The 24,981-nt window shown below is 49.9% G+C and overlaps 2 protein-coding genes, 1 long non-coding RNA gene, 5 other non-coding genes and 1 pseudogene across 12 annotated transcripts; 7 read left to right on the top strand and 2 right to left on the bottom strand.

Annotated features, from left to right (window-relative positions):
* The first annotated feature begins 262 nt into the window (after positions 1 to 262).
* On the top strand, positions 263 to 5,630 carry NOP56 (NOP56 ribonucleoprotein). Of its 3 annotated transcripts, none has more exons than XM_045445091.1 (12): positions 263 to 371; positions 525 to 614; positions 1,008 to 1,122; positions 1,675 to 1,836; positions 2,012 to 2,210; positions 2,578 to 2,765; positions 2,843 to 2,994; positions 3,172 to 3,272; positions 3,641 to 3,789; positions 4,020 to 4,141; positions 4,331 to 4,468; positions 4,634 to 5,197. In XM_045445091.1, the coding sequence occupies exons 1-12, from the start codon at positions 369 to 371 to the stop codon at positions 4,895 to 4,897; spliced, it is 1,683 nt and encodes a 560-aa protein (XP_045301047.1). In that variant the 5' UTR covers positions 263 to 368; the 3' UTR covers positions 4,898 to 5,197. The 3 variants fall into 3 exon arrangements, with proteins under 3 accessions (XP_045301047.1, XP_045301048.1, XP_045301046.1); XM_045445092.1 differs by having other exon boundaries at positions 264 to 371; positions 4,630 to 4,792; XM_045445090.1 differs by having other exon boundaries at positions 265 to 371; positions 5,172 to 5,630.
* Positions 1,444 to 1,511, top strand: LOC123581795. The gene has a single exon (XR_006704023.1). It is a non-coding gene; the product is annotated as a small nucleolar RNA SNORD110 (small nucleolar RNA).
* LOC123581784 lies at positions 2,323 to 2,453 on the top strand. The gene has a single exon (XR_006704013.1). It is a non-coding gene; the product is annotated as a small nucleolar RNA SNORA51 (small nucleolar RNA).
* On the top strand, positions 3,335 to 3,419 carry LOC123581793. Its single transcript, XR_006704021.1, has one exon. It is a non-coding gene; the product is annotated as a small nucleolar RNA SNORD86 (small nucleolar RNA).
* On the top strand, positions 3,855 to 3,925 carry LOC123581768. The gene has a single exon (XR_006703999.1). It is a non-coding gene; the product is annotated as a small nucleolar RNA SNORD56 (small nucleolar RNA).
* LOC123581767 lies at positions 4,188 to 4,260 on the top strand. The gene has a single exon (XR_006703998.1). It is a non-coding gene; the product is annotated as a small nucleolar RNA SNORD57 (small nucleolar RNA).
* A 1-nt stretch (position 5,631) lies between the features above and the next one.
* Positions 5,632 to 10,448, bottom strand: IDH3B (isocitrate dehydrogenase (NAD(+)) 3 non-catalytic subunit beta). 3 transcript variants are annotated; one of them, XR_006703293.1, is made up of 13 exons: positions 10,331 to 10,448; positions 10,122 to 10,202; positions 9,915 to 10,013; positions 9,695 to 9,815; positions 8,135 to 8,195; positions 7,926 to 8,058; positions 7,689 to 7,822; positions 7,492 to 7,594; positions 7,259 to 7,405; positions 6,917 to 7,011; positions 6,742 to 6,802; positions 5,877 to 6,080; positions 5,632 to 5,766 (listed from the first exon to the last, which is right to left on the bottom strand). XR_006703293.1 is itself a non-coding variant. In XM_045445094.1 (12 exons), the coding sequence occupies exons 1-12, from the start codon at positions 10,364 to 10,366 to the stop codon at positions 5,686 to 5,688; spliced, it is 1,152 nt and encodes a 383-aa protein (XP_045301050.1). In that variant the 5' UTR covers positions 10,367 to 10,448; the 3' UTR covers positions 5,632 to 5,685. The 3 variants fall into 3 exon arrangements, 2 of the variants coding, with proteins under 2 accessions (XP_045301050.1, XP_045301049.1); XM_045445094.1 differs by lacking the exon at positions 5,877 to 6,080; XM_045445093.1 differs by having other exon boundaries at positions 5,632 to 6,080.
* Positions 10,449 to 12,947: 2,499 nt separating this feature from the next.
* Positions 12,948 to 23,507, top strand: LOC123580417. Its single transcript, XR_006703294.1, has 3 exons — positions 12,948 to 13,269; positions 13,721 to 13,901; positions 21,929 to 23,507. It is a non-coding gene; the product is annotated as an uncharacterized LOC123580417 (long non-coding RNA).
* On the bottom strand, positions 17,705 to 22,021 carry LOC123580416 (annotated as a pseudogene).
* Positions 23,508 to 24,981: the final 1,474 nt, after the last annotated feature.

The raw sequence follows: 24,981 nt of genomic DNA on the forward strand, positions 1-24,981 counted from the left end.
ATCTCCCGCCAGGCCTCTGCCGAGCTCTGCCATCCACAATTCCTATGATGAAGACCTGGGGCTGGAATATTATCTGGGAAAGCGCCTTCCCAAACTGCTTTGCGGCCTGCTGGCCGGGCCGCATCCCGCGCGTCCCCGGCAACCACGCCGACCCGCGCCGCAGCGGAGGCCGCACGGCAGCCCGCGCGCTCGCGCTCCCAACTCCCGCCCTCCGGGCGATACCACTGCGGCGCACCCCTCCGAAGGCCCGCAAAGGTATCGTCCCCGGTCTCTGATTGGCCGGCGGCGCGGAGGCGTGGCTTCCGGAGCCCGGTTCCGCGCGCCGGAGACCACTCGCCGCATTGCGAGCCGGGCCAGGAGCGGGCGCCATGGTGAGGAGTGGTAGCGGGTGCGGGTGAGGCGAAGGCCGAGGTTTGGGCCTGAGTTCGGGCGGGAGCCCGGGCCGGGGCGGGAGTCTGCCCTGGGAGCGGGGCCGGGTGAACTCGGGAACCGCGCTGACGCTCGCGCCCTGGCTCCCGTTCCAGGTGCTGCTGCACGTGCTATTCGAGCACGCGGTCGGCTACGCGCTGCTGGCGCTGAAGGAGGTGGAGGAGATCAGCCTGCTGCTGCCGCAGGTGGGTGGAAGCGGTGGGCTTGCCGGCCGCACCACAGCTCCTCGGGCCGCCGGGCCCCGGCATGCACCGCGCGCTCCCACGTGGCCGGTCGCGCTTTGGGGGGGTGCGCTGGGCCTGAAAGCTCCCGACCTGGCGGTGGGTGGGTGTGTTGGGGGGGGGGGGGTCCTTACCTGCGTTCGTAATTAGTGTCGCGTTAGAAGCACTTGCAAGTAAGCCGCCCCGGATTGCACCCCGTACGATGAAGCCGACCGGGATTCAGGGCCTATACTCGGCTCGTTTTCAAAGCGTTCGGTTGGTTCTTAAACATGCGTGCAGGGCTGAGAACCGCTGCTTTACTGCGCCCTAGAGGCAAGAGCCAGGGAAGAAAACCGCTCATCCTGTTTCTTCCCCAAGGTGGAAGAGTGCGTGCTCAACCTGGGCAAGTTCCACAATATCGTTCGTCTCGTGGCCTTTTGTCCCTTTGCCTCGTCCCAGGTTGCCTTGGAAAATGCCAACGCTGTGTCTGAAGGTGAGTCGGCCACCACCAAGTATTTTACGGAGATAAGTGGATGTGATTTCTTTGTGGGTCTTCTAGAGATAAGTGCTCCATAGGTGAAATCCGGTAGGGAGGCATGGTTTGATGGTAAAGGTGGTTCTCTGGTAATTGTCGAAGTGCTTGGAAAAGGCGGTTTTGATACAGAAGAGCCAAGAAAAGATTATTCCAGAAGGCAAATCAGGCACTAAATGCTTATTTACACAGCGCCCTAGGGTGTGTTGGAGGCTTCAATTATATATTGCACACGTTTGCAATTGGACCTGAATCCTGTTCCTTCCATGGTTGATGCAGGCTTTGCAGTGATGACGTGAATCTGTCAATCCCCTGAGTGCAATCACTGATGTCTCCATGTCTCTGAGCAAAGCCTGAAGCAAGGAAGGATCTAGGTGTGCTATCCCAGCATGCCCTGTGGGACCAACATAGGATAAGTCTATCACTTAATCAGCATTTAGGGTGACAGGATCCCTTTTATGAGTTAAGCATTCTTCAGTATGTTAGTGGAAGCTCTCTGTTCTCTGCCCTGAGGTGTTGTTCACGAGGACCTCCGCCTGCTCTTGGAGACACACCTGCCATCCAAAAAGAAGAAAGTACTCTTGGGGGTTGGAGACCCCAAGATCGGTGCTGCTATACAAGAAGAGTTAGGGTACAACTGCCAGACTGGAGGCGTGATAGCTGAGATCCTGCGAGGTGGGACTGCTATTAACATTCACTACATTCGTGGCATCTCTGAGGGGGGATCTGGAAACTTAACAGGGTGCTTAGCTTAAGGTTGCTTCTGGGAAGCCCTTCTGCTTGGCTGGTGCCCGTGAGTGCAGAGGTTGGCTTAGAACCTTCCCTTGCTCACAGTCTCGCTCTCCTCCAGGGGTTCGTCTGCACTTCCACAACCTGGTGAAGGGTCTGACAGATCTGTCTGCTTGTAAAGCCCAGTTGGGGCTGGGACACAGCTATTCCCGTGCCAAAGTTAAGTTTAACGTGAACCGGGTAGACAATATGATTATCCAATCCATTAGTCTCCTGGACCAGCTGGATAAGGACATCAATACTTTCTCCATGCGTGTCAGGTAAAGAGCCTGAGCAACCCCTGAGAAGGGGGTCTTTGGCCTGTGGTTTAACTAATTTGAATGCTGAAGTCAGGACTGGCTCCTGCCGGCAGAACCGCGTGGGGTGGGGCTGAGCCTCCTGGTGCTTACCACAGGCTGTGTTCTTACACTGACTGTACAGAAAGAGGAGGCAGAGTAAATCCACCCATATACACCCCAGCCCAGGTGCTTTGCCTGGTCTGTATTGTGAATGGGGGGACATGGAGTTGACGTTTTGAATCTGACTTGTTTCCTGTTGTTCAGGCAAAGAATAGAAATGGAGAGGGTTGAGGCTATAGCTTTGAGACCTGGCAGCTGGGCAAGGAGTGATTGCGCTGGCTTTTTGCAGGGAGTGGTACGGGTATCACTTTCCTGAGCTGGTGAAGATCATCAATGACAATGCTACATACTGCCGCCTCGCTCAGTTCATTGGAAACCGAAGGGAGCTGAATGAAGACAAGCTGGAGAAGCTGGAAGAGCTGACAATGGATGGAGCCAAGGCTAAGGCTATTCTGGATGCCTCGCGGTCCTCCATGGGTCAGTACAGCTTAGTGGCCAGAATAAGTTTGGGGCTGTGAATATCTGCTCTTGCATTCATTCTTGGTGTCCCTTAGGCATGGACATATCAGCCATCGACTTGATAAACATCGAGAGCTTCTCCAGTCGTGTGGTGTCTTTGTCAGAGTACCGCCAGAGCCTACATACTTACCTGCGATCCAAGATGAGCCAAGTAGCCCCCAGCCTATCAGCGCTAATTGGGGAAGCGGTACGTCATGGGGAACACAACATGGGGTTAAGGACTATTACAACAGAGGTCCATACTGCTGTATTTTCTGACCCATTGTTAATCTTCCCCAGTTGCACTTGACGATGGGTGAAGCGGAATTATGCAGTTGGTAGAGTGGCAATTCCAGCTTCTCTAATTCCTTGAATCCTTTTCTAGGTAGGTGCACGTCTCATTGCTCATGCTGGCAGCCTCACCAACCTGGCCAAGTATCCAGCGTCCACAGTGCAGATCCTTGGGGCTGAAAAGGCCCTGTTCAGGTACCAGTGAGGGCACCTGCCCACACACAGGTGCCACTTGCGGTGCCCACTGCTTGTTTGGGGATCACGGTGATGGCTGACCAGGGCTCCCTGACCTATACAGACCTCTGCTATGGGGTGATGGCCAGTCCTGGTGTCTGAGTGATTCCCAGGGCCCAGCAAAGGGACCAGATTTCCAGGTCAGCGACATTGGATGCCTTCCCTCTGCCTCTGGGAGCTGTGGGTTGGCATGAGGTGGGGGTGTAGAGACCCAGTCCAGCCTAAGGCTCACTTTGGAGACTGGGGGAGCACGGGAGGGGAGGAGCTGCCTCGGCTGGTGGGGGTGAGATTTCTGATCTTAAACTCCCCACTAAATATTCTTCTCCCAGAGCCCTGAAGACCAGGGGTAACACCCCAAAATATGGACTCATTTTCCACTCCACCTTCATTGGCCGAGCAGCTGCCAAGAACAAAGGCCGCATCTCCCGATACCTGGCAAACAAATGCAGTATTGCCTCACGAATTGATTGCTTCTCTGGTATGGGTGGGGGGGGTTGGAGGAGAAGGGGCTGGGAGGAGGGGAGGCCGACTACCTAGCAGCTTCTACAATGATGGCAATATTTTTCGTCAACAGCAGTTCACCTAGTGAGTGTTGATACCTTGGGTCTGAGTGAAGCTGAGGGTAGAGGGAAAACGGTGGGGAGTAGCTGGCCCTTTAGGAGCTGACAGGCTTTGTTTACCCACACGCACACACACACACACATCCAGAGGTGCCCACAAGTGTATTTGGGGAGAAGCTTCGAGAGCAAGTTGAGGAGCGGCTGTCCTTCTATGAGACAGGAGAGATTCCACGAAAGAATCTGGATGTCATGAAGGAGGCAATGGTTCAGGTCAGTTTGGGCTTTGCTGGGTGGGGGAAGGACCAGAGCTGGCTGTTGGAGGTGATGAACTGGCTAAGCCTGACTTTGTAGAGTGGAGGCAAAAAAAACTGATTTAATGAGCCTGATCCAATGAAGCTGGAAAGGAGGCCTAGAGAACCTGCAGTCTTCAGGGCCTTTTCAGCACTTTTCTTTGGCCAGGCAGAGGAAGCGGCTGCTGAGATGGCCAGGAAGCTGGAGAAGCAGGAGAAGAAACGCTTGAAGAAGGAGAAGAAACGGCTGGCCGCCCTTGCCCTCGCGTCTTCGGAAAACAGCAGTAGTACCCCGGAGGAGTGTGAGGTCAGTGGGCAGGCCAACCCTCAGCCCAGGGTGAAGGCCCCGGGTGTAGGGTTCTTGACAGCAGAACAGAGGATGTGCTACCTCACATCATGGTCTCGAGTCCAGGCTTTTGGACTAAAATCAGGACCTGAAACATCTCAAACTACCTCTTGATTCTATAGGAAGGAGATAGGTGCTGAGAGAACTGGCTCAGGAGCCCAGAGAGCTGGTTGTAACACACCCGGTCCCTGGGCAAGTGTTCTGTCCTCGGCTGCCTCCCAGGAGTCCTCAACCGGGGGTAGTGTGAATTCCTGCTCTGCGTGTTCTCAGCCGTGTTGGCTGGAGGTGGTAGCATTTCATAGTGGGGCTTGGGGCAGGGAGGTCTCCATGATGTGTGCTAGGTTAGGGTCCTCCCCAGGATTTTCATGCAGCGCCCAGTTTGTCAAGTAGTCTTTCAGGGTCCCCTTTGGAACATGGCATGATGGTTCTAGTGTGTGTTTTTCTATAGCTATTTCATGGGCTTAGCAACATATCCTCCTTAAGTGGGAGTCCCCTTGGGGATGGGTTTGCAGCATCTTGCCTATAGTTAGAAATCCTTTCCGAAACACTGGGCGATTTTCACACCATTTCCACCAGTTTCTCTGCCCTATTTAGTTGCTGGAATTTTCAGAGGTGCGCATATTCATACGATGGAAGATAGTTTCATGCCCATTTTTCTCTTTAGGAGATAAGTGAGAGACCCAAGAAGAAGAAAAAGCAAAAGCCCCAGGAGACTCCTCAGGAGAATGGAATGGAAGACCCATCGGTTTCTGTCTCCAAACCCAAGAAAAAGAAATCTTTTTCCAAGGAGGAGCTGGTTAGTAGTGATCTTGAAGAGACCGCTGGCAGCGGAAGTCTTCCTAAAAGGAAGAAATCTTTCCCCAAAGAGGAACCAGTTAGTGATGCCGAAGAGGCAGCAAACAGGAGCATCCCTAAGAAAAAGAGGAAATTCTCTTCCAAGGAGGAGCCACTCAGCAGTGGACCAGAAGAGGCTGTTGGCAGCAAGAGCAGCAGCTCCAAGAAAAAGAAAAAGCTCCAGAAGTTCTCCCAGGAAGATTAGAGCGGACATTTTCCTGGTGGGGCATAACCCACATGGCGTTTCCCAACCCATCCCTTATATCCCAATAAAAACAAATTCACAGGAGTCCATATAATTTGTTTTATTGAACACCTTACATGGCTATGGGTGTGGATGGGACCTACTGGTGAGGCAGAGCACCAATGACCGCCTCAGTGAAGTCTTGGCAGGTGGCATAGCCACCCATGTCAGAAGTTCGAACCTGTAGGGGAGAATGGTCATCATCCCTGTGGCCTAGGCCCCATCCCTAGGCGGCCCCCTACCCCCACCTAGTAATACACGGGTCCCTAAGGAAGCCAGCCCCAGGACAACCTAGGCTCTGCCCAGATGATTATGGTCTAAAAGGTTTAAGAGCTCTTCTCTGGTCCACTGTACTGAAGGGAGGTGTAGGTAGTATGGTCCTTGTGAGGTTGGAGGGAATAAAGGGGTTTAGCCCCCGTGGGGGTGCAGGTGGCCGATGACAGACTTGATGAAGTCGGTTGTGGTACTGTAGCCGCCCATGTCTCGAGTCCGCACCTACAGCCACCACCAGCAAAAGCCGTGGGGAAGAAGAGAAGAGAGCCCATGAAGGGGGGATAGGGCAATGTGATGGGCATGGAATCCAAGAAGGAATGACAAGGCCAGAAAGAAGATGCAATGCAGCAGAATCGCAAGGAGGTGGCCAGGTTTGGAAGAGCATGGGCTCCCCCACTCCTGTCTGGGCCAGAGCCACTATCAGAGAGCTATGCTGCAGCCTGAGCAGGATGGGAGGGAGGCTGAGCGTGAAGTGAGATGGGAGATGCAAGTCCTGGAGGACTTCAGACCACGTGGGAGGACGGAAGGCAGGGGGATGCAGATGAGGAAGGGCTTGCAGGTGTGGAGAAGCAGACACCTGTGCCTCATCCTGCCTGCTATCTCCCTCTGCTCCTCTGGCCCCCACACCCTCCCCCAGACAGCAGCCACAAAAGAGCCGATGGATGGAGCAGGAAAGAGGGCATAGCAGACAGTAACCAAGAGGCAAAGGAGACCCAGAGGATGAAACAGCCAGGAGAAGGAAGGTGAGGAACAGCCCTGAGAGCTGCAGGGGAAGATCAGAGCGCAGAAGATGTTCTGGGGACCTGGAGGGAAAGGAGGCCCCGATTCAGGTTCCCCAAAGAGGAGTGCTGAGGCCCTGAAACCCACAGCCTTTCTGACTCACCTTGCCAACTTTGATCACCTTCTTCACGGCATCTGCAATCATGTTGGAGTGATACTCAAGACTGTCAATGTAGACAGGAAGAAACTGAGATTCTCCCCACATCATCCCCCTGATTTCCCCACCTGTGCTCCCCCTTAAAACACCCAGCCTCCTGCCCCAACCCACCAACACCTACTTGAGATGCCGCAACATGTTGGAAGCTGACAGCAGCATGGCTGTGGGGTTGGCTATGTTCCTGCCCACTGCCTGGGCAAATGGGTGCCGGGCGCCCTATGGAGAGAGGGCAGGCCAGAGTCACTAGGAGCAGATGTTTCGCAGAGGCTGAGGTCAGGGAAGGGCATTGAGGAAGAGAGCTCAGGTCAGACACCCAGGGTAGAAGCATACGGCAGTGGGGGGGAAGAACACACCAGGGTCACTGAGGAGGGGGATGCATCGGAGGGCAGCTGTCAAGGGACCTGAAGTCAGAAGGCAGGCATGCAGAGAGGGCCGGGCGAAGAGAAGAGGTGACCTCACGTACCGTCTCAAAGACCGCATACTCTGCGCTATAGCTCTCACCAGGGACCACACCAGCTCCCCCAACCAAGCCGGCAGCCAGATTGTCAATAATGTTCCCGTAGAGATTGGGCATCACCAGCACATCAAACTGGTAAGGATTCTGCACCAGCTAGGAGGCAAAATGGCGGCATGGAGAAGTTCTGCTCCGTGCCCATCCCGGGCACTCTGAGGGCGGAGACATGGGGAGGACATTACCTGCATGCAGCAGTTGTCTATGATCATTGTCTCAAACTTGATTTTGGGGTACAGTTCAGCAACTTCCTCACAGCACTGCAGGAACAACCCATCCCCAAGTTTCCTGTCCGTGGGCCAAAGGGAACAGATTCAATCAAGAAAGTGCAAGGGGCTACCTTCTCAGGGGCTCCTATCCCATGCAAAGACATGTCCCTCACATGATGTTGGCCTTGTGAACAGCCGTGACCTTGCCCCGCCCCTTCTTGGTGGCATAGTCAAAGGCAAACTTGGCAATCCGCTGAGATTTGGTTCGGGTGACGATCTTCAAGCACTCAATCACACCCCTCGCACTCTGGATAAGAAAAGAAAAACAGCCAGGTGACCCTGAAAACAAGGGAAGGAGCCATGCCGCTCTCTCCCTTCACCCCTGCCCTCCCCAGTTTCCAGGGCCTCACCTCATGTTCCAGTGAGCTGTACTCCCCTTCTGTCTGCTCTCGAATGATCACGAGATCTAGATTGTTGTGTCGAGTCTTGTACCCAGGAAGCGATTTCACGTGGACTACATTGGCAAACAAGTCCAACTTACGCCTGAGGGTGGGGCAGAGCCATCAGCACTCTGCCTGGTGCCCCAGGACTCCTCTGGCCCACGGCCCCCGCCACCTACCTCAGTCGCATATCGTAGGAGGCCAGTTCTCCCTTATACTCCATCGGGGTATGGATCTTTCCTGTGTAAACAAAGGGGGAGGGGGAGGGCACAGGCTAAGACCAAGGGAACCCAGATCAGTGTCCAACCCTCTCAGTGACATGATGCAACCCAGACTCTCCTCTCCCACTCCCAAATCACTGAATCTTAAATGCCTCTGGAGACAAAGAAGAAACTGATGCTTGCAGGTCTATTTGACATTTTTTCAACCAATACTTATTGAATACTGACCATGTATCAGGTACTAGGGATATCAACCAAAAAACACAATACACAATTCCTGTCCTCAAAACGTAAACAAGACATTGGGAAAGACGAATAATGTGAAAGACACGATAAGTACCACAGGAGAGGTATTAATGTCGTACACAGAAGCACAGAATAGAAATTCTCTCTCGTAATATCAAGAAATTTATGAAAACAGCTGGCACTTCAGCCAAATCTTAGGTTAAGTGGGTACAGTAGGTTGAATAGTGAGCCCACAAGAAATGTCCATGCCCTAACCCTCAGAACCTGTAAGTGTGACCTTATTTGGGAAAACGGTGTTTATAGACGTAATTAAGGATCTAGAGATGAAATCATCTCGAATTAGGGTGCGCCCGAAATCCAGTGTCAAGTCTTTATCCAGGAAACAAAAGAGAAACAGATACACAGACACAGAGGGAGAAAAGCTGTTCGAAAAATGAGGCAGAAATTGCAGCGATGCATCTACAAGCTAAGAAACACCAAGGAACACCAAGAGCCACCAGCAGCTGGAAGAGGCAAGGAATGATTCTCCCCTAAGCCTTCAGAGGAAGCCTGGCCAACACCTTAATTTTGGGAATCTAGCCTCCAGAACTGTAAGAGAACATATTTATTACTTTAAGACACTAACTTTCAGGTAATTTCTACAGTAGCCCTAGGAAACTATAGTAGGGTACGTGAGGACTATTCTAACAGCATCAAAGGAAGAACATTCCGGGCAGAAGTAACAACGTAAATCAAGATAGTATTTGAAAACTAACAGTCCAGTGTGCCCCAAGCACAGAACAAGTGTTATGGAAATGAAGGCAGAAAAGCTGAAAGTCAGCTTACGAAGAACTTACTCTCCCACGCTAAGGCAGGGTCTGGCAAAGCCATGTCGGTCTTTCCAAAAGAACAGATGCAGAAGACAGATTGTAGGGGCAGAACTGGAAGCCAAAAAAAAATTCTAATGGGGAGATTAAAGCAGGGAAGGAGGGGGGAAGACAGAAGAAAAGAGGCAGCTAGAAGTGGCATTCAAGAAACACAATTAACAAGATTTGATGACCCATGATATAGCCCCCTGACAGACTTCAAACCCTTGAAACCCTCCTGCACAGGCAGCTCACATGATCTCTCAACTCCTGGGTCCCAAACAGTAAGGAACAAATGGCCACCACAAAATAGTGATGGGAGCCTGGGGGACTTAAGGTGTTAGTATGTGCCAAAAGAAGCTTAAAGAACGTTTGCTCGTGTGATTTTAAAAGGCATATGGGTGGAATAGCAAGGGGGCACACGTACCAATGATGGCCACCTTGTTCTCCTTCATGGAACTCAACACCTGCTCCAGCTTCTCCTCAGATGCCATATTCTGCACCTCGCTCAGGTGATGCTCCTGGAACTCCACTGGGACAGAGGCAGCCTTCAGGGACAGGTCCCCAAAATCTCTGGGTCACGATGGGGGAAGTCCTTTCCAACCCGCCCCATAGTGTGTGCTGGCTGATTCCCCGACGTCACTCACCTTGAACACCTCCTTGACAGCGTGCATCAGTTCAGGCCCCACGCCGTCGCCTGGCAGCATGGTCACGGGAAAGGCGCCCTCCACCCTCATGTCCTCAGCCTGCCAGCGGGACCATCAGAGCCACAGCTGGGGTGGGAGCACTGGTCCCGGGGAGCGGGGGACGAGGGGACAGGCGCGTGGACAGACCGGAGCCGGACTTTCCCTTACCTGGCTTCGAGAGGCGGCGTGCGCCACGGCAGAGGTACACAGGTTCCTCCATGTCCCGGAATTCGGGGCGGCGACCAGCGCCTGTGACAGAGACGCACACGCCCGTGAGGTCGGGTACGGGGGTCCCACACCCCGAATACTTCAGTGAGCCTGGTACACACCCGTGGCACCCCCACCCGGCCCCGGCACGACCTGACCCCAGGCCTCACCCGGGTCAGCCAGCGGACACCGCTGAGAGCCGCCATGTCCTCCGCAGGAAGTCGCGGGGGAAGTGACGTCAGAAGCCCGCGCGGGTCCGACCCCGATTTCCGGTCTGTTGTAGGGCCGTGGGCGAGTCTCCCTTGCCCGGGCCAACGCTAGCCGGCCTCTGCTTTCCTTCTGCCCTTGACTGTTCTGCTTATCCTTTGCCGTGGAGCGTGAAGGGACACTCACACTTTGCTGCTTTGTTTTGGGGCTCCATATTTAATTTATGTTGAAACTAACACTAAAGGAGAATATGAGATTTCATGCTTAGGGAACGAGTGCCGGAGTTTAACGGGGTGAGAAACAATACTGAGGAATCTGTCCTTTCTTAATGTTTTTGTCTCTATGCCATGGTAACTCTTTTAAGCAATACGCACTGAACATTCCGTATGTCAGGCACTAAAAACATTAATGAACACAACACAGCCCTTGGGGGAAGGTTGTGTGTCTGGTTTCTCCGGCGGTCTCCTAGCCTGCCCAGTTACTCTGTATTAATCACATTTCCTCGTTGTTTCTTCCTATGTGGTCTTGTTCTTTGCTCTCGAGAGTTGTTTCCCTAAAAGTGTGTCCCAGGCCTCGACTACCCTGGGCAGAACCATTAGTTGGAGACAGAAATTATCTCAAGCATGTAAGTGTGATCAAAGCAGAATTTTGAACTGATTTTCTTAAGATTTTATTTTAAAGTAATCTCTACACCCAATGTAAGGCTCAAACTCACAACCCTCAAGATCAAGAATCAAAGGCTCTACCGACTGAGCCAGGCAGGTGCTCCCAGACTGCTTTTTTTTTTGTAATTTTTTAATGTTTATTTGTTTTTGAGAGAGAGAGAGAGCGTGAGCAGGGGAGGGATAGCGAGAAGGAGACACAGAATCCAAAGTAGGCTCCAGGCTGTCAGCACAGAGCCCAACAGGGGGCTCAAACCCACAAACCATGAGATTATCTGAGCTGAAGTCCCTATGCTTAACCAACTGAGCCACCCAGGTGCCCCCATATTGATTTTTTAAATTCCATTCACATGCTGCTTTCAGATGACCTGCCTAAAAACCAAAGGACACAGGAGGATTTTGCCTAAACCGATATTCTAGCAGTGTGGTTTTGGATCACCTGTCCCAAGTGGACCAGTGGCACTTGTTTTTTGTTTTTAATTTTTTTTTTAACATTTGAGAGACAGAGACAGAGCACGAGTTGGGGAGGGGCGGGGGGGGGGCGGGGGGAGGACACAGAATCTGACGCAGGCTCCAGGCTCTGAGCTGTTAGCACAGAGCCTGACGCTGGGCTCAAACTCACAGACCGCAAGATCATGACCTGAGCCGAAGTTGGCCGCCCAACCAACTGAGCCACCCAGGCGCCCCAGCAGCACTTGTTAAAGATGCAGACTTAGAAGTTCTACCCCAGACTTGCAGAATTTGAATCTCAAGGCCGGGGCACCAGAAAATACATTTTTAACAGGCACCCCCAGATGATACACGCTGAAAGTTAAATACTAGCTCTCTGTAATTTATATACTTCATCCATCAAAAAAAGGTGCAGGGCATTCTGGCAGCCGAAGGGAGGGAATGTAGTCTTCTAAATTTTTTTTAAATGTTTACTTATTTTTGAGAGAGAGAGAGAGCGCGAGCGGGGAAGAGAGAAAGGGAGAAACAGAATCCAAATGAAGCAAGCTCCAGACTCTGAGCTGTCAGCACAGACCCGGATGCGGAGCTCAGACCCACAAACCACAAGATCACGACCTAAGCTGAAGTCGGACACTTGACCAACTGAGCCACCCAGGTGCCCAGGGGAATGTAGTCATTCTATTCTTAGGGACCAAGTACAGGCTTTGTGCTTCCTTCTCTGCATTCCTTTAGACAGCGCAATCTCTACAGTCGTGGGATGAAAAGATTTATAGATTTTTAAAGATTAAGTAGGAGCCTGGAGCAAATGACAAGTGCTGTGTAAGTATAAGGCTGTTATAAATTTATAGTTAATATAATTAATGTACACTATTAATGTAACATACTCCTCCATCCCCATTCATATATTTCCGTGAAACAAATCAAACCAGAGAGCATCATCACATTGTTCCCATAGACTCCTTAGTCCCACCTTCCACACTGCTATTGCCATCCACCACCACTTTTCTCCTCCAAATATTACTCTTTCTGATGAAGTGAGAGATTTACTTTTCTTAGAAATCTATATCCTCTTACTTGAGGAAATTTAAGGTGGAAAAGAAGAGGGATGTGCCATCTTGATCCAATCTCTGGTAATAACCTAATTTTTATTCCCCCAAAATGTTAATTTTCTTTTCTTTTCTTTTTTCCTTTTTTTTTTTTTTTTTTTTTTTTTAAGAGGGGGTCAGAGGGGCGCCTGGGTGGCGCAGTCGGTTAAGCGTCCGACTTCAGCCAGGTCACGATCTCGCGGTCCGTGAGTTCGAGCCCCGCGTCGGGCTCTGGGCTGATGGCTCGGAGCCTGGAGCCTGTTTCCGATTCTGTGTCTCCCTCTCTCTCTGCCCCTCCCCCGTTCATGCTCTGTCTCTCTCTGTCCCAAAAATAAATAAACGTTGAAAAAAAAAAAATTTAAAAAAAAAAAAAAAGAGGGGGTCAGAAAGAGAGAATCCCAAGCGTTGAGCAGGGAGCTGGATGTCGGGCTCGATCTCACGACACTGAGATCATGACCTGAGCTGAAATCAAGAGTCAGGTGCTCAACCAACTGAGCCCCCCCACCCCCTCCCCCAAAATACTAATTTATCTTGAAGATAACTACGTTATTTTCATCCCTAAATTCTGCCCAGCCTGACATTCAAGCAATATCTGCTAACTGATGTGACACCCTGTAGCTACCCACAGGGTGACTCCAATTGACTCAAGCCCAGAAGATGAGACCATCATTGTCTGGAGGCCATTGCGTCTTCCCTAGGAGCTTGGTGAGTTCTCCTGGCCTTCAAGTCCCCAAGGAAGTCATCTCTCACTGATACTGCCTGACAACAGGGAAGTTTAGTCAGGACCGTTGAAAAGTTCCTCAATCAGTCTCTTGGGCAGGGGAGAGAGGTTAAACCATCTGTTTAACTGTTAAGTTAAACAAAGCATGTAGTGCGAGGCTGAGTGAATTGAATGTCAGTTTCCTAGGCCTAGAAATCCTCTAGTACGGAGGTCCTAAGCTGGGGTCCACAGAGCCTGTAGGTGTCCACGAATACAAATCAGTATCATGAACTTCGATGGGGAAAATCCAAAAATCACATCTTTGTTCTCACTAACCTCCAACTGAAATTTAGCATTTCCTTTCACTATGAAGGTAGAATGAAATTTTAGTTCTACCTCTAGTACCCTTGACTTTGTTACTAATAAAGATTATACTTCACTCCGCATTTCACTTAGGCCCTGCATGGCCTAACCCCCCAGGCATCTCTCTGGCTCTTGGAGGCTCCTCTTGTCCATAGACAACCCACCAGAGAAGGGGGTAACTGTGAGCACTTAACAACTAACATCTGAAGCAGTTGGGGAAATGGATACACCCGCTGACAGAAGATCTGAACCAGGCAGCTACTCCCCTGTGGAGGTGAGATGAACATGGCATGCTGGGACACAGTGAGGAGAGCAGGCATGTTTGAGGAGGTGATGTAGAGTGAGGAGTAGTGAGTAACACTGACACAAGTCTTAGGGCTGAGAGAAATAGGAATTTATGGGCAATACCAAGGACCCTGTTGGCATGGCAATGTAAAGTTATCATGGTATGGTACAATTGTGTGCGATTTCACGGAGAAAACTAATTCTTGGGTTCATCCAAAAATATTTTCTGGCCAGAGAGAGGTACAAGGGGGTTGAGGGTGCTGGCAACATGGAGTCCAGGGGGAAGAAAAGACAGAAGCTAATGGATAAGCAGGTGAGGAGAGGATCAAAGATCCCAAGATATTCTAAGAGTAGTGCTCGTGGGAGTCACTGAGCAGTAAGTTGGAAGGGAAGGAGGGATTCTCCATCAGCAATAATGAAGCAATAATGAACTGGGAATAATGAAGTCCCAGACGGGGCTGTCAGAGCGGGTGCCAGAGAGAGCTCAAGATGACTCCTACAGAAGAGGACTCAGACCCACAATTATTGGAGGAGTCATCAGTGTCCCCACGGGAGTCACCCATGATAGTGTCATCAGCTGAGGCAGGGGAAGGGCGAGGATTCAGGTGCCAGAACCTTCCCCTGAGAGCAGGAGAGACCAGGACGCCAGTCATGTCAGAAATGAGAAAGGTGGTGTCAGTGACTAGCAAGAACCCTCAGAAAGTAGGGCTGCTTTTTTCTGTGAGAGAAACAGAGAGAGCGAGTGGGGGAGGGGCGGAGAGAAAGGGAGGAAAGAAGCCCAAGCGGGCTCGGCACTCAGCAGGAGCTCACCCGAGGGGCTTAATTTCAAGACTATGAGACCACGACCTGAGCCAAAATCAAGAGTCGGACACTCAACCAACTGAGCCACCCAGGCACTACGCTTGGATATTTTTAATTAGTAAATTATTACATTCCTTTTAAAAAATATTATAAATTATAAAGAAGGCCAGAGTTTCTTAGCACCCCAGCCACAGCCCCCAATCCACCTGCCCTGTCTCCAGAGGCAGATTCTCACCTCCTTCGAAACCTTCTTCCTGTGCATGTACAGCACCCAGAGTATATAGTATTGTTTTTAGCGGATGGGTGTGCACTTTAGAAGAAATAGTTTCATGCTCTATATACTTACTGTCCAATAATGCACTTTTTTTCACTCAATACTATGTCTTAGAAATCTCGGGGCGCCTGGTGGCTCAGTCGGTTAAGCGTCCGACTTCGGCTCAGGTCATGATCTCGCGGTCCGTGAGATCGAGCCCCGCGTCAGGCTCTGTGCTGACAGCTCAGAGCCTGGAGCCTGTTTCAGATTCTGTGTCTCCCTCTCTCTGACCCTCCCCCATTCATTCTCTGTCTCTGTCTGTCTCAAAAATAAATAAACGTTAAAAAAAAAATTTAAAGAAATCTAAGATACCATGTTTTAGAAAACAAGCAGACTCGTTTTGTTTTGCTGCACATTATTGTATAATGTCTGTTTACTAAATTTATCGAGCCTTTCTCAAGTTGATGGATATTTCGGTGGTTTCTAGTTTGGGCCATTACCAGCAATATTGCTGCGTAAATCTGATTTTCTTGGTACACGTGATAAACATTACAGAGTGCCCCCAAAGCATCTGTACTCATGTATGTGTTACAGGTTGTGAATATGTTCTGCCGTGATAAACAGAAAACTCTTTAAACAAATAAGGGTTTGGGTTTTTTTCCCCTCATTTCTGAATTTAAGGAGTCGCTGGGGTTGGTTTAACTGCTTGGTGACACCCCCTGAGACCCCAGCTTTCTGACTTTGCAGTCTGCTAACTTTAGCGTGTTGTATGATAACCTCATCCTTGGTGCCTCATAATCACCGTATGGCTGCTGCAGCTCTAGACATCACTTCTGCATTCAGCTGGGAAGGGGAAGAAAGAAGAGGCCCAGCCACATCTGCTCTTTCTAACCAGAAATGTAAAAGCTTTCCCAGAAACCCTCTCGGCAGATTTCCACTTAGGAATCACAGGTCAGAACTAGGTCCGTGACCACTCTGACTGCAAGGGTGACTGGGAAAGAGGGGAAGAGGTTTGTCCTGATTGGCTTAAGCTAATTCTTCACACCTGGCTGTATTTTGCTCTCACCTGGGGAGCTGCTAAAAAATGCCTGTATTCGGATGCCACTGCCAGATGTTTGAGGTAGCAGTGTGGGATGGGGCCCCTACTGGTGTTTTTCACAAGCTCCCTGGATGATTCTAAAAGTTGACCAGAGTTGAGAACCAGTGGCTTACCTTAATCATGACCCTTCACCTGGGACTGGGCAGGTGTATCAGTTAGGATGAGATTCAGGTGCAAGGAACAATGTACAACATAATCGCAGCCCAGATAAGGGAAGGGTTTATTTCCCACTCACATAGAAGTCCGGTGACAGTCGGGGCGCCTGGGTGGCGCAGTCGGTTAAGCGTCCGACTTCAGCCAGGTCACGATCTCGCGGTCCGTGGGTTCGAGCCCCGCGTCAGGCTCTGGGCTGATGGCTCAGAGCCTGGAGCCTGTTTCCGATTCTGTGTCTCCCTCTCTCTCTGCCCCTCCCCCGTTCATGCTCTGTCTCTCTCTGTCCCAAAAATAAATAAACGTTGAAAAAAAAAAAAATTTAAAAAAAAAAAAAAAAAAAAAAAAAAAAGAAGTCCGGTGACAGTGGGTTCGGGGCTGGGTTGGCCCTCTGCGGTCAGAGGCTCTGACTCCATTATCTTGTTTCCCCTCCTTGGAAGGCCTCCATTCCCAAGTTCATTCAACACCTAGGACAGTTATTCCGGCAAGAAGGAGGAGAGCAGAGGCCCCCAGCCGATTAGTGACACTCCCCGAGGTGTCCACACACCATTTCTGCTCACAAGCTGTGTGACACAGAAACATGACAGTCTTCGTCTTCAAAGCTCTGACTTCCGTTTCAAGTCCTCCCCTAAAGATGAGAAATATATTCTCCAATTCGTTTCTTATCTGAGAGAAAGTTTATTGTTCTGATTTACTGAAACTTAAAATATTCCATCAAAATTTCCAAGAAAATCCACGTAGCAGAAATATTTGGGGGCGCCTGGCTGGCTCAGTCAGTAGAGCATGTGACTTGATTTCAGGGTTGTGAGTTCAAGCCCCATGTTGGGTGTAGAGATTACTTAAAAACAAAATATTTTTAAAAATATATTCAATACTGTCCGCTTCTTCAAGAGATCTCAAATAAGTTTTTATTTTTGAGAGAGAGAGAGAGAGGGAGAAAGTATGTGTGGGGGGGGGGAGGGGCAGAAGGAGAGAGAGAGAGAGGGAGAGGGAGAGAGAATCGTAAGTAGACTCCACACTAAGCATGCAGCCTGATGCAGGGCTCAATCCCATGACTCTGGGATCATGACCTGAGCTGAAATCAAGAGTCGGTCACCCAACCAACTGAGCCACCCAGGTGCCCCTCAAATAGATTTTAAAAGACCAAAGAATATATACACACACACTATGCTATGCCACTTAAATCACTCTACCTCGTACACTTGGAGAATTCAAGTATAGAAAAATCTAGTGCTGAGGTTCTGTTGTAGCCTTCCTCCCAACATGTTTGCATAGGTATTTGCAGTTAAGTGTGAATATCACTCTGAGGTTCCAAGTCACTTCATGAATCAATACCATTTCAATTTCAGGCCAAAGGGAGCATATTACACATGACTGTCTTCAGTGTGCGTGTGCCTGTGTGTGTGTGTGTGTGTGTGTGTGTGTGTGTGTGTGTAGGGGACAGGTATGTGCCAGGGTAAGGCTGCCTGAACCACACTAGTAATGAATGTTAGAAGTCTGCTGTTGTTGGTAATACAGAAACATACATACTTTAAGTTCAAAGCCTTCGTGGGGATTTCCTCGTAATTTTTTCTGTTTAAGTCTCATTCAGAAATTTAGCTTCCTGCTCCAAAGGCCAAACACCTTGGCTACTTCATACCGAAGACCATGGTGGGCCAGTCCACTCTGCCCAAGGGGGGGTTTCGAGCAGGAGAGTGCCACTGTTCCCATGAAGCACTCCTGCGGGCCTGTGTTCAGGAGCTGCAGGTTGATGCACTGGCGGAGAATAGTGCTCGGGCTGTCCCCCACAGTGGGGGCAGACCCTGCTTCCACCCGAAGCGTTTTTCCAGTGAGACTCTGTAAGTCGGTTTGGTTTCGTATTTCTGTTTCACCATGGAAGGCAGCCAGCCCTGTATTCATTACACCAAAAATCCTAGTAACAACACCTCAGTTTTAAAAGGTCCACCCTACTCTTGCCTTTGGATTTTCCAGAAGCAATACTCCACCTTGCTTGCTGGCATTTGTACACATATTAAGATGAACATGCACAAGCAGGGCCCGGGATAATCCTTGGGTGAGTGTGATTTCCGGGTCAGACCCATTTAACTGTATTTTCCCCGGAGTAAGGACTTTATCTGATGTTGGAACTGGATATGGTTCCAAGGGAGCCTTGATGGTGGCAAGTATGAACTCCATGTGGCTTTTGATAACATTTTTCGGACACTTGCCTTCAGACTTTGCTTCATAGTAAGCTACCATTTCATCAGTTGCAACCAGATTGCACTTTTTGCCAATTTTCTGGATATGAGCCACTCCTTCATCCATGATTGAGTGGTCAGGGGTGACGCCCAAAAGAACCAAAGCCTGGGCAGCCAAGTGTACAAACCGCGTTGTCCTGCCTGTTGTCTGATCAAAGGCGTACAGGAGACCAATGTCCCCTTCATTTGGTTCATGCCTTCTCCAACAACGGACCCCTTTCCTGGAAGCACTCCGGCTCCTCCCCCCTCGGCTGCTTGATGGACACATCACAGCCCTTCAGAGGCTTCCCGAGGACCACGGGATCAGGATCTGCCCTGAGGCAAAACCCGTACGTGTATTTTGTCTGTGGACAGCATAACTTTTCCAGCACTGAGTTCCTCAGTGATATACTTCTCCAAAGACTTGATCTCGTTAAGAGCTCTTGATCCTGGGGTGCCTGAGTGGTTCAGTCAGTTGAGCATCTGACTCTTGGTTCGGATCAAGTCATGCTGTCAGGGTCATGTGGTGGGAACAGCCCAAGTTGGGCTCCGTGCTGTGCATGGAGCCTGCATGGGATATTCTCTCTCTCTCTCTCTCTCCCTAGCTCTCTCTCTCTCCCTCTCTCTCTCCCCCCCCTTTCTCTGTCCCTCCCCTGCTTGTGATCTATCTCTAAAATGAATGAATGAATGAATGAATGAATAAATAAATAAATAAATAAATAAATAAATAAATAAATAGAAAGAGCTTCTGGATGCTGACAGAGAACCACAATTTTTTTCAAAAGATACTTTATCGGAATGGTTTTGGGGTCTCGAATCACTCGCTGACATTCAATCAGAGACCATATCCCAGATACTGTGCCCTCCATTTTCTTGTCAGTCAACTTATCTCGAATATGGGGCAGCATGGGGTGGTGGATGCTGAGGGTGTCTGTGTCCTGGACAGAAACAGGGTCAGTCAGCATCTTTAGATTCCGGTACGCCAATTTAGGAAGAAAAGGTGTCTAGGGGCCATCAGTCCGTACAGAGAAATCAGGATACTAAACAAGGTCTCCAGGGGCATAACACGGTCCTCATCCCCATTTCCACCCGTTAGCCTTCTGTGGTTCATCCTGACATAGCAATTGGTCAGGACATCCAGAAACTTGACCAGACAAAGCATTGCAATATAGAGTCTGTAAGCTGCCGTTTTGGTCTCAAAGAGCCAAACGAGCAACTAACTGCATGAAGGACAGGACCCGCCAGTGTGGGGTGTTGGCACTTTCTTTAACCGTGTTCTCATTGTAGAGGAAGTCCATTTCTTCCTCCTCCTGCAGCTTCAGGAAGTTCTGGATGAGGAAGCAATAGGTATTGTACCAAGGGAGGAGCATGTCCTTCAAGACATCATGCACCCCCTCCTCCTTAAAGCAAAGGTTTTCTGTTCTCACCACAGGGGAGTTAATCAGATACAATCTGAGGACCTAGGCACCACACTTATGGATGATTGAAAGTGGATCCAGATCATTCTTATTCCGTTTGCTCGCTTTTTGGCCTTCACTTGCCAGGATGAGCCCATTCACAATCCCATTCCTAAAAGGTGGCTGTCCAAAGAGAGCAGTGGCCAGCACCACCAGAGTGTAAAACCATCCTCCGGTATGGTCAATGTCTTCAGCAAGGAAGTCTGTAGAAAATGTACCCTCAGACTCCCTCTTGTTTTCCAATGGATAATGAACTGGAGCATAGGGCATGCTGCCATTCTTAAACCAACAAACACTTCAGAGGCGCGACACCACACTTTTCACAGCAGGAAGGGAGGGTCTCTCTGTGGAGATCAGAGATCTTTGCTCCCAATAGCGCTTCAAGTTCTGCCATTGATCCAACGCATGCTGCCTCCTGGAAGTCATCACTGACCCACAGTGGGATAGGGGTGCCCCAGTATCTGTGTCTGCAAATTGCCCGGTCACGTGAATCCTTTAGCCAATTTCCAAGTTGCTTTTCCCATACAAACTCTGGGACCCAGTAACACAGGTCATGGTTCCTCAGCAGCTGGTCCACCCTGGGCTCCACCCACAAGGACCAGCCAGGCACTACTTGGTACATGAGGGGAGTGTCTGACCCCCAGCAGAAAGGGTCGTGGTGAGTGAGGTTGCGGGCAACAAGAAGTCAGCCTTCTTCCTCCAGGGTCCTGATGATATTTTTATCAGCCTCCTTCACATACTGTCCTGTGAAACCTGTCACTTCCGCAGTAAAACAGCCTGAAGCATCCACAGGGCAAACAGGAGGAGAGTCTTTTTTGGTTTTTAATGTTTTTCAGTTTATGTATGTTCAGAGAGAGAAAGGGAAAGAGCACGGGTGGGGAGAGGGCAGAGAGAGGGGGAGAGCGAGAATCCCAAGCAGGTTCCCTCCGCACTGTGAGCACCAAGCCCGATGCGGGACTCAAACTCATTAACCGTAAGATTATGACCTGTGCCAAAACCAAGAGTCAGACACTCAGCTGACCGAACGCCCCAGGAGGAGAGTCTTTATGAATGATGTTGAAGTCCATGCCGACCCGATAGTCATCAGCACCGAAGTAAGGAGCCTGGCGTACCCCTCCAGTGCCCTCCTCCTGCTGCATAGAGCCATCAGTAAACACAGTGAAAGCACCACCAACCTCACCCCGCACAACATAGTCAAACAGGGGCCTGTACTTCTCGCCTTTGAGATAGGTACCGGGAAATCTTGCAAGGATCTCATGGTCACTCTCCAACTTATCAAGAGCTGATACTATGGCTTCCATTAAAATGAGTAATTTTCCCCCGAAAACATCTTTAATCTTCACGCACTGCATATCTGGATTAACGCGCAGGACAAGGTTACCGGGTAATGTTCAGGAAGTGGTCGTCCAGACAACCAAGGATACATGTTCATCTTCCTCCCAAAGGAAAGTTACAAACGTGAAAGGACCTTGAACATCCTTGTATTTCTGGTGAGACTCAATGTTGGAAAGTAGGGTGTTGCACGCGGTTAGAGAAGGTCATGACTTTCACACCTCTATCCACAAGGCCTTTCTCATAGGGTTGTTTAAAGACCCACCAGACAGATTCCATGAATTATAGATACAGCGTTTTGTCGTCATTGTCAAAGTCGATCCATCGGCCAAGTCTGATAACTCTGGACTTCCACTTAGTAGAATATCTCATCACAATTGCTTGGCACTGATTGTTCTGCTCTACAGTCCTCATTTTGGCTACATCCCCTGGTCCTCTGATTCCCAATATTTTATCGATATCATATTCCACAGGTAAGCCATGACAATCCCATCCAAATCTTCTGTCAACAGGAAACCCACTCTGGTGGAGGATATCTGGTAACCGTATCCTTAATTGTCCCTGCAAGTATATATCCATAGTGAGGCAGTCCAGTTGCAAAAGGAAGCCCATCGTGAAATGTAAATTTTGGCCTATGTTTGATTGCTTTAAGCATGCCTGAAAACAGTTAATTTCAGAACAGTACTGCAAGATTTTTCTCTTCTTCAGCAGGAAAATTCACGTTTCCTGCAACTTGCTGAACCATTTTGTTGCTGAAGGGCCCCCGGACCAGTGCACCCCAGAAAGAGCCGAGGTGATATATTCTCCAATATTTTTGCTAATGCTATTATGGTTTTGTGCGTTTATATGGTTTAGATCATTCATTTATCTGAAATGTAGTTTTGTAAAAGGCGAAAGATAAATGCCTAACCTTATTTTTTTCCAAAAATATTAGCTCATTGCCCTAGCATCATTTATTATCTTTTCTTCCAGATAGGAAATCTACCTTTATCAAACGCTACACTTGCACATATGTATTAGATCAAACCATGTGAGATCGTTGACATCTATCATCTCCCTCAGCTTTATTTTCCCAATGATCCCAGTCACTACTAGATGTCATATTACATATGTTTGTTTGTCTCTGTCTCTCACTTGAATGTAAGTTCAGTGAAGGCTGGAGTTTTGTTATTTTTGTCATCTCCTGGCTCATAGGTATCTGCTAATCGAAATAACAAAATTTATCCTTGAACCTGTTAATATTCATGGATGAGCCTTTTAATGCTGGGCCATCCTTATATATGTTAGAAAAGCCAAGTTGGTTATGACATACTGTTCTTTAGGCACACTGCTCCCCTCTACTTACGTCTTTTGTGTCTGTGATCCTAAAAGAGCTTGGATTTCTCTTGTCCTTGTTCCTTCTCCCACCATCCAGTCTGGGCATCAGGACTGAGAAGCAGGGCTTTTAAAAAAAAGAGATAGGCATGGCCTGGAAGTGGACACAGGGTGGGAACTATTGGGAGAGCTTGGAGCGTCTCTGCACATTCTTTCTGGGTATGCCAAGAATGCAAGGTCCTAACTGTTCTTAGCCTGTGCCGTATCTCAGGCTTATGTTTGCAGAGCAACTCTGAGGAATGTAGTAATATCTCCCTCCAGGACAAAGCGCAGGCTTGCCTATTTCCTGCTATAAAAGAGGTAGGTCCCCCAGGCTCAGTGTTCCTCAGCTGCAACACAAACCTGTTGCACGCACAGCGTCCCCTGAGGTCCTTCACATTGTCCCTGTGGGACTTGGCGGGGGGAGGGGGGCAGGGAGCCAATGTAAACGTTATGTTTATTTTACTTACTGTGCCATGAGTAATAAAGTTCTTAGTCTCTGACCCAGGAGCCTCGTCTTGGCCAGCATCCATGAAACCGTAAGAGGCCAATTAATCACTTACCAGCAGGATAAATTCAAATGCCAGACCCTGATGGTTTTGGCAGTGAGGATGGGATGCTGACAGAGACAGGGCTTTCTGGAAGAGGCAGGACCCTGTGGACGAGGCCAGGAGTTATGAAGAGATTCCCTGGCATATGTTAGTGAACCCTCTCCCCCACGTGGTGGGCAGCAGGGCAAGAGCTGCTCAAGGGAGCGTCTCACACTGGCCTACCTGTCAAGCAGTGAGAGGTAGGACTGTTAAATACGCCACCAGAATGGTGCTTTGGTTCCCGCTTATTCTCCTCCATGCAGGAGGTGGAAGGGATTTGTTTTTTTTTAATGTTTATTTACTTTTGAGCAAGAGAGAGAGAGGGGGGGGGACTGAGAGTGTGAGCAGGGGAGGGGCAGAGAGCGAAGGGGACAGAGGATCCGAAGCAGGCTCCACACTGACAGCAGAGAGCCCAACATGGGACTCAGACCCACAAACTGTGAGATCATGACCTGAGCTGAATCAGCCGGAAGCTTAACCGACTGAGCCACCCAGGCGCCCCAGGAGGTGCAAGGGATGTTTTGATAGTGGGGCAACAGTATCCATGTGGCCGCTACATCAAAAGACCCCAAAGGGCTGAAATAAACAGTGTCAGCCAGGATGTTTGAAATAGAACTTTAGGTGAACCAAAAGCAGTACAAGTTTATTTGGGTGAGCCCTGCAGGTCACCATTCAAACCCAAAGCCAACGAAAAACTTTGCTTACTGGCCCAGACCTCCTCTGTCCCTCTCTGAGCCCGGGTCCCTCTCTCCCCTCAGCTGCTTTGATGAGAAAGTATGCTTGCAACTTGCTAGAGGCGAGGGCCTCAAACGTTTGTAGCTCTCTAGAATCCAGCCATCCATGGCACCACCTTACATTGTCCTATGGATAGACGCAGCAGGGGTAGCTGAAGGCACTAAGGAATGCAGTGCAGAACGGGGCGGGGGGGGGGGTGGGGGGGCGCAAAATGCCCCTGGGGTCGGGTGCTCCCAGGACTGACACTAGAGATACACGGTGGGGGGGGGGGGGGGGCAGTGGTATGCCAACTGTAAACCCGGAAGCCAAGAGAAAATAATACCTCCCAGCTGCCCCCACTGCTCCCCCGCAGCACTCTCTGCTCTCCCCCATCCCTCCTTCCACCCTTTCCCCAGCATTCCTTGCCACCCCCCCTACCCCACCCCCGCCCCTTGGAATGGCAATGTCTCCTGCAGCTGTTGCGACAGCTCCTGATTGGCGCACAATAAACTCCTGGGTCTGTTTTCCCATAAGGTAAAAAAAAAAAAAAAAAAAAAAAATTCTTTTTCAATTGCTGGGCTCTGAGCAACGTTTGCAGTAGGGAAGGGAAATGAAAGCGGCCCCGTAGCTGGGTCCTTTGTGCCAATTCAATGTACCGCGCGGGGGCTGCCACGGCTGAAAATATAATTGGTATCGGTGCTTGTACAGGCTTGTGCCGTGAGTGCCCCTAAGTGTCAGCGCATTTGCCCTTTCGGAGGCTACTGTTTGTCCCCAGGTGATTCCTGAGCACTCGGAATGGCCCAGAAGAAACTGTATAGGTTTCCAAGAGGAGAAAAGTTAACGGGAGGAATGGCCTCAACGGCCGCAATTACGCCAGAGGCCATCTTCCAGCACAACAGCGCCACCAGCCGGACGCAGTCCCAAAGTACATCGCTTTTTAAAAAAAGGAACCTAGTAACTTGTTACTGACCTATACAGGTCCTGTCACTCTCCAACCTGACATTTTGGAACAGGTCAACTTGGATTTGGTGGCTCTCAAGAGAAGGGGACAAAAATCCTTAACAGTCAAATGGAAATTCTTTATTCAAGAGCACAGCTGGCCTG

Source organism: Leopardus geoffroyi, chromosome A3, assembly GCF_018350155.1.
Source record: "Leopardus geoffroyi isolate Oge1 chromosome A3, O.geoffroyi_Oge1_pat1.0, whole genome shotgun sequence".
Lineage (NCBI taxonomy): Eukaryota > Metazoa > Chordata > Mammalia > Carnivora > Felidae > Leopardus > Leopardus geoffroyi.

Coding starts and splice junctions, on each gene's coding strand:
- NOP56 (XM_045445090.1), top strand. Junction 615..1,007: donor TCAGCCTGCTGCTGCCGCAG/GTGGGTGGAAGC, acceptor TTCTTCCCCAAG/GTGGAAGAGTGCGTGCTCAA. Junction 2,766..2,842: donor TGCCTCGCGGTCCTCCATGG/GTCAGTACAGCT, acceptor GGTGTCCCTTAG/GCATGGACATATCAGCCATC.
- IDH3B (XM_045445093.1), bottom strand. CDS start 10,366: ATGGCGGCTCTCAGCGGTGTCCGCTGGCTGACCCGG. Junction 10,203..10,330: donor GTGTCCGCTGGCTGACCCGG/GTGAGGCCTGGG, acceptor TCTCTGTCACAG/GCGCTGGTCGCCGCCCCGAA. Junction 10,014..10,121: donor ACGCCGCCTCTCGAAGCCAG/GTAAGGGAAAGT, acceptor TCCCGCTGGCAG/GCTGAGGACATGAGGGTGGA.